Below are 6,897 nucleotides of genomic sequence, written 5' to 3' on the forward strand. Positions count from 1 at the left end.
AAAAAAAAAAAAAAAAAAGCCATAGTGTATCCATGAATGTATTTAATTGTCACATCATTTAAGTAAAACTATTTGATTTTAAGAGAATATTATGAATAGCCGTTGGTCAATAAATGGCGTAAACTAAATGTGAAAAGTGAATTCTTACACAAAAAATACTACAACTAGCTAGAGAAGATTGAAAAAAAGAAATGGAAAATTAGCATAGACCTCAGTCTTAGCTAGGGGTTTCTATTGCTGTGATGAAACACTATGACCATAAAGCAAGTTGGGGAGGAACTTATACTTCCGGATCATATCAGCTAATACTTCTGGATCATAGTCCATCATTGAAGGAAGTCAGGACAGGAACTCAAACAGGACAAGAATCTGGAGGCAGGAGCTGATACATAGGCCATGGAGGGGTGCTGCTTACTAGCTTGCTTTCCATGATTTGCTCAGCTTGTCTTCTTACAGAACCCAGGACCACCAGCCCAAGGATGACTCAACCCACAATGGGCTATAACCCCCACCCCTCGTTGGTCGCTGATTGACAAAGTGCCTGACTTACAGCTGGATCTCATGGAGGCAGTTTCCTCAACTCCTCTGACAACTCTAGCTTGTGTCAAGTTGATATATAAAACCATCTAGTATAACCTAACCAGTCCAGATAGCAAGGTAGTGATGGCACAAGCATGAATGCAGTTGCATACTGCAGTAGCTGCCTTTTTTCATTCATTCATTGTGTTTGAAATTACAGGTGAGCAGAATGGCAACAGGAATCCTGGTGGATTGCAGATTGGTGACCTGGTAAATATAGACCTTGATCTAGAAATTGTCCAGTCTTTGCAGCACGGCCATGGAGGATGGACCGATGGCATGTTTGAGACTTTAACTACAACTGGAACCGTCTGTGGCATTGATGAAGATCATGACATTGTAGTACAGTATCCAAGTGGCAATAGGTTGGTACTGTTTCCTGGGTTTTGATGACAAAGTTAACACACAGATAAGAGCTGTAAAGAAAGCAAGTACTATGCTGAAACTCACAGAGTTTATTGAATTTAGTTCTTAGGCAGTTGATAACAAATTCAGAGCATGTGGGTAAGGCAGTGAGAGATGTGTATATTTATATATATTTATATATTTATAATAAAACCTTTTTATATTTAAAATGCTGTGACACGGTAGCTTACACTTATAATCTCAGCACTGAGGATAGTGAAATAGGAGGATTATTGTAATTTCAAAGCCAGTGTGGTGGTTTGAATGAGAAATGTCCTCCATAGGCTCAGAATTTGAACATTTGGTCCCCATTTGGTAGTGAGGTTAGGAGGTGGAGCCTTGCTGGCAGAAGCACTTGAGTGGTGACAGACTTTGAGAGTTGATAGCTCCCTACTTCCAGTTTGCGCTGCTTCCTTTGTGTGGTTGAAGTTGAGATCTCTCAGCTTCTGGTTGCAGCTGCCTGCTGCCATGCTTCCTCTACCATTATGGAGTTTCTCTGCAACTGGACCCCAAAAATATACTTTTTTGTTCTATAAATTCTATAAATTGTTTTTGATTCTGGCATTTTATCACATGAACAGAACCTGAATAAAAGTAATTCTATGTGCTATTAACATTAGGTCCAAAATTAGCTAAATAGTCTTTGTTCATGGTAGACTGTAACAATCCATTGTGAATGAGGAGCAGTAACACTAATAAAATGCCTTCGGCTCATATCTCTGGGATCCTCTCTCAGCAGCACAGCTTTCTTTGCTTTAGACACATTCGTGTTCCTTGGTCTTGTCAGCAGTGTAGTGTGGCATGCATGGAGAATTGTACTGACTGTAGGACTGTGTGCATTTCCTCCTTTGTATCTTCTTTATACTGCTCCCACATGTGGTGAGTAGTTTTCTTTCTTTCTTTCTTTCTTTCTTTCTTTCTTTCTTTCTTTCTTTCTTTCTTTCTTTCTTTCTTTCTTTCTTTCTTTCTTTTTTTTTTGTCCTTTGTTAGTAGATTTTACTCCTTTACCTCTTGTAAATATCAAGTTTATGAGCTTTGACAACCATTTCCCTCTACATTCCATGGTTTGAAGTTTCCTATTATCTGATACAATTGTTATTGACTCTGTATCTTGATTTTGAGTTCTTAGAGGCTTAGTGTATACCTTTTATTTTGAACCTTGTTAAAAGTGTAGTTAAAAGCTGTAGCTAATATGAGTGTCTGCCTTTTTTTTTTTTTTGGAGAGGGATTTTATTTATAATAGGGAAAACTGCATCAAGTTGTTTGCCTAAATATGGAATCTTCTGTGATAATATCCAAGTGTTTTTTTGTGTGTGCATGTGTATGTTTGTTAGTTGTGTTTTGGGGACATGGTCTGGCTATGTAGCTTAGACTTACCTGGAACTCACTCTGTAGCCTTGCCTTTTCACAAACTCAGTAATCCTTCTCCCTTGCATCCCTTGCCCCGCACTGGAATTACAGCCACAAACCACTACCACTAGCTGTATGTCCAGATCTTCAGGGTGCACACAGTTGTATCAGCAGATATAGAATATTTTAGAATATATCAATCAGGTCAGCAAAAGACATGAAAGGACAGATGTAAGGGAGTAGGAAGCACTCTTATGTAGAGGGAGAGAATTAATGTGTTTAGGTGCTGTTGTAAGACTTATGTATTATGTTTTGCAATGTAATTTTGGGAGGTAAAGGACACTGGCTGATGAGAAAGAATAGAATTTTGTGTATCATTCTTTAAAAGATTTTGTGTGTGTGTGTGTGTGTGTGTATATATACACACGTGTGTGCGTGTGATTGTGCGTGTGTGTGTATGTGCATGTGTGTATATATATATATGTGTGTGTGTAAACGTGTGTGCGTGTGATTTTGTGTGTGTGTGTGTATGTGTGTGTGTGTGTGTGTGTGTGTGTGTGTGTGTATAAACATGTGTACTTATATTGAAGTCAGAGGACAGCTTCCAGGATTTGGTTCCTTCCTTCTAGCATAGGCGGTCCTAGGGTTTGAAGTCAGGTTGACAGGCCTGGTGGCAAGTACCTTTAGGTGTTAAGCCATCTTGCTGATCCCTGAATATGATTCTTAACTATTCAAGAGACCCTTTCCCTTTGGGGTTGCTTTAGAAAAAAAAATTCTTGCATGGTTATAATGTTCTATTATTTATGTGTATATGAGCCTTCATGAATTTATGGGCACTATATATGTGTAAGAGCCGTTGGAGGCCAGAGGAGGGCTTTGGACTCACTGGGATTTTACTTAAAGGTAGTTGTAAGTTCTGACTGTGGATGCTGGGAACCAAACCCAGGTCCTCCGCAAGAGTGTGTTCAACCTAGTGGTTCTCCACCTTTCTGATGCTGCGACTCTTTAATACAGTTGTTCATGTTGTGGTGACCCTCAAACATACAATTATTTCATAACTATAATTTTGCTACTGTGACAAATCCTAATTTAAATATCTGCTATGCAACCCCCAAAGCGTAGTGACCCACAGGCTGAGAAACACTGGCTAATCACAGCCCCAACTTGCATGGTTCTTGGGACCAGGTTTCTTTCTTTCTTTTTTAGATTCTTTTACTCCAGATAAGCACGTGGATTCTGAACAATGCATAAAATACAAATAATTTGAGAATTCTTTGACAGGGTATCTTTTTTTGCACTGGAGTTCAGTGTGTAGTTAAGTGGAGTGTGCTGTGTATGTTTTGGTACATTTGTTTGATGAGATATTGAGCAGTCAGGAAGATGATAGTGGTACAGAGAAATGCTTATGCAAAACAAAGAAGCCGTCATTTTAGATTAGGGATATATCTCAGTTGTAGAGCATTCAGCTGGCATGAGTGAAGCCTTGAGTTCAATCCACAGCTCTGCATGAATATTAAGTATGGCACATGTATGTGATCTGAGCATTTGAGGTACAGAGAGGCAGGACGGCAAAAGAGTAAGATTGTTTTCAGTATGTTTGAGGCTAGTCTGGGCTATATGAGATTCTGTCAGAACAAAAACAATAAACAAAATAAATTTGATTTGTGTTTGTTTATGGGAAATTGAACCCAGGGTTTGGTGAGGCCAGACAGTGACTGTCACTCAGCCCCAGACCAGACTTTTTTTTTTTTTTGATACAAGGGTTACAGTTATGGAAAACATTTATGCATGGCAAATTAAAACTAGGTAGTCTTTTAAGTGTGAGATTGACAATCGTATAGGACAATGATTTCAACCTTCCTAATGCTGGGAGCCTTTTAATACAGTTCCTCATGTTGTGGTGACACCCAGCCATAAAATTATTTTGTTACTATTTCTTTTTTTCTTCTTTTTTTTTTTTTTTTTCTTTTTTGGTTTTTTGAGACAGGGTTTCTTTGTATAGCTCTGGCTGTTCTGGAACTCACTTTGTAGACCAGGCTGGCCTTGAACTCAGAAATCCGCCTGCCTCTGCCTCCCAAGTGCTGGGATTAAAGGTGTGCACCACCACGCCCGGCTTTTGTTACTATTTCATAACTGATTTTGCTACTATTATGAATCATAATACAAATATTGGATATATACAGGATATCTGATATGCAAGTCTCAAAGGGGTTGTGACCCATAGGTTGAGAATCCCTGATATTTGGGTGGATATACTTGATAGGGAGTTTCACTAGGATAGAATGATAAATCTATATTTGTGTGATCAGGAAACTTTCTTAAACTGCTCTGAAGAAACCAACTCTGTGCAGTGAGGTACATACAGTGATGTTCTTTATGTATACTATGTACTGATAAACATCAAAAGTTAATAAAAAAAGTTCAGAATGTAATTTCAGAGGATTGCTTTATTGTTTTGAAGTAGTGCAGAGTTTTTCTCCTTGCAGTGTTTAGAGATACATTGAGTGAATTCACTTGTTCTGAGCCTGGGTTCTGTTTTTGTAGATGGACTTTCAATCCTGCTGTTCTCACTAAGGCAAACATTGTCCGAAGTGGGGATGCTGCACAGGGTGCAGAAGGAGGCACCTCACAGTTTCAAGTGGGTGATCTTGTGCAAGTTTGTTATGATCTGGAAAGAATTAAACTTCTCCAAAGAGGACATGGTGAATGGGCTGAAGCGATGCTTCCAGTAAGTATATGTAAATAGTTTGGGAAAAAATATTATACTGTGCTTATAAAATTAATTAGCTAATTAATTAAAGCAAATTAATTTTAGAAACAGTTGGAATTGAAAGTTACATTTAAAAAATCACTCAGTGTAATTATAAAGAAAGGCTGTGCACATAAAACTGACAAAAGCTAAAGTCAAGCAATTCAAATTCAGCTAAGATAAATTAAGGCTATGCCATGACACAGAAGCAGGAACAAGGTGTTAAAACACAAGAAAATTCAAAAGAAGAAAAGGGTCATTTTAAAAAATGATGATTGGCTGAGGAGATGGCTCAGTTGTAAAGTACCTACCAAGCAAGCATGAAGGACTGATTCCTGCATCCAGAACCATGTAAAAGCCATGTATCTGTAACTTCAGCATTGGGTAGCAGAGAGGGAGCAGCAGATCAGTGGAGCTGTTCAGAGGGGAAAAAAGGTGATGGTTAAGTTGGAAGGAACACACAACAAGTAATTACCACAGATAATACCTTAGGAGCAATAGAAGCATCAAAGCATGAAGAAAATAATGAAAATATGAAAAAGAAAGTATATTCCACAGAAAATGACATGTAGAGAATATCTGATATATTCATATGTAAGGTCCACACAAGGTTTGACACAGATAAAATTCTTTTTTTGGTCTAAATAACATCTTGTGAATGCCACCCAGCTGTCTACCACTAAGCTAACATCTGTAGTTCCAGCCAAATGTTGTTGAAGTTGAAACCAGATTTGAGGCTGGACTTGAAAGGAGGGCACAGGACACACCCAGGGACCTGCTCGGGTAGAGTGACTTGAGTCTTTGAGGATAAGAAAATTTTTTCCGACTGCTAAAACGAAAAGTTCAAATTATTGGTCATAACAGGAAGAGGAACATTTTGTATTGTATCTCAGGGTTTCATGTAGAAAACAGTGATAATTTAATTTAGGAAAGAAAATGTATATTTAGCCAAACTGACTTAACTCTAGGGGTTGTAAATTCCTTTGAGTATCTAAGAATTTAAAGGCCCTGTACTCATAATCCTAGATAATCTACTACAGAATGGCACACTGATACAATCCAGGTGACTACCTGGTCATGCTGTGTATTTGTTTGGTTAATTAATTTGAAAGGGCAACACATGGAGTGATTATATATTCTAACAGCGTAACTGCAACTGTCAGAAATGGAAATGAGGAAACATGCGAAGTTTAAAAGTTTGTTTTTTAGCTGTGTTAACTACCATGAAATGCTATTATTTAAAATTATTGAAAGCCTGGTGTACAATGGCTGCAGATAGCAGCCTCTGTGGTAGTACAGTCAGCCTGTTGCTTGTGTGAGTTGCCCTAAGGGAGCTTAGACAGTTTTGGTGGGTATGTCTATTTTTTATTCCAATGCTGTTCTCCAGGTAGGCTCTAGACAGAGATCCAGAGACCTTTGAAAAGTCCTAAGGCATTAATGGCCAGGATTCACACTGGATAGGTCATGTTTATCTGTACTAAGAATAAGACACATGATAAGTGACCTGTAGAGAGCCAAGGTCAAGTTCCTGGTCACTGGAACATCTATACCTAAAAGAAGTGGTATGGATGCTTCACTTCATCACATTTAATGAATTTAAAGACATAGTAGCTGAGAAGTGGCTCGTTCCAGATGTCCGTGAGATCAAATATATCTATCCTCAGTTATTGTCTTCTGGATAGCTGGTAAGGCCCTGCATTCCTAAGGGCTTCCACTGTGTGGGAATTCCACACTCCACTAGTCATGCTCATTAATAAATATATCCAGTCTGCCTGCCTGCCTCCCTCCCTCCCTCCCTCCCTCCCTCCCTCCCT

The 6,897-nt window shown here is 38.7% G+C and overlaps 1 protein-coding gene and 1 non-coding gene across 2 annotated transcripts in view; both read left to right on the plus strand.

Annotated features, from left to right (window-relative positions):
• Positions 1-6,897, plus strand: part of LOC110319681 (E3 ubiquitin-protein ligase MIB1) — a 22,914-nt gene that overhangs the window by 10,519 nt on the left and 5,498 nt on the right. The window contains exons 5-6 of the mRNA XM_029536693.1: positions 740-944; positions 4,879-5,062. Coding sequence (XP_029392553.1) covers positions 740-944; positions 4,879-5,062 — 389 coding nt within the window. The remainder of the gene's footprint in view (positions 1-739; positions 945-4,878; positions 5,063-6,897) is intronic.
• On the plus strand, positions 6,295-6,428 carry LOC115063685. Its single transcript, XR_003843568.1, has one exon. It is a non-coding gene; the product is annotated as a small nucleolar RNA SNORA70 (small nucleolar RNA).

The sequence above is a fragment of the Mus pahari genome, chromosome 3, assembly GCF_900095145.1.
Source record: "Mus pahari chromosome 3, PAHARI_EIJ_v1.1, whole genome shotgun sequence".
Classification (NCBI taxonomy): Eukaryota; Metazoa; Chordata; class Mammalia; order Rodentia; family Muridae; genus Mus; species Mus pahari.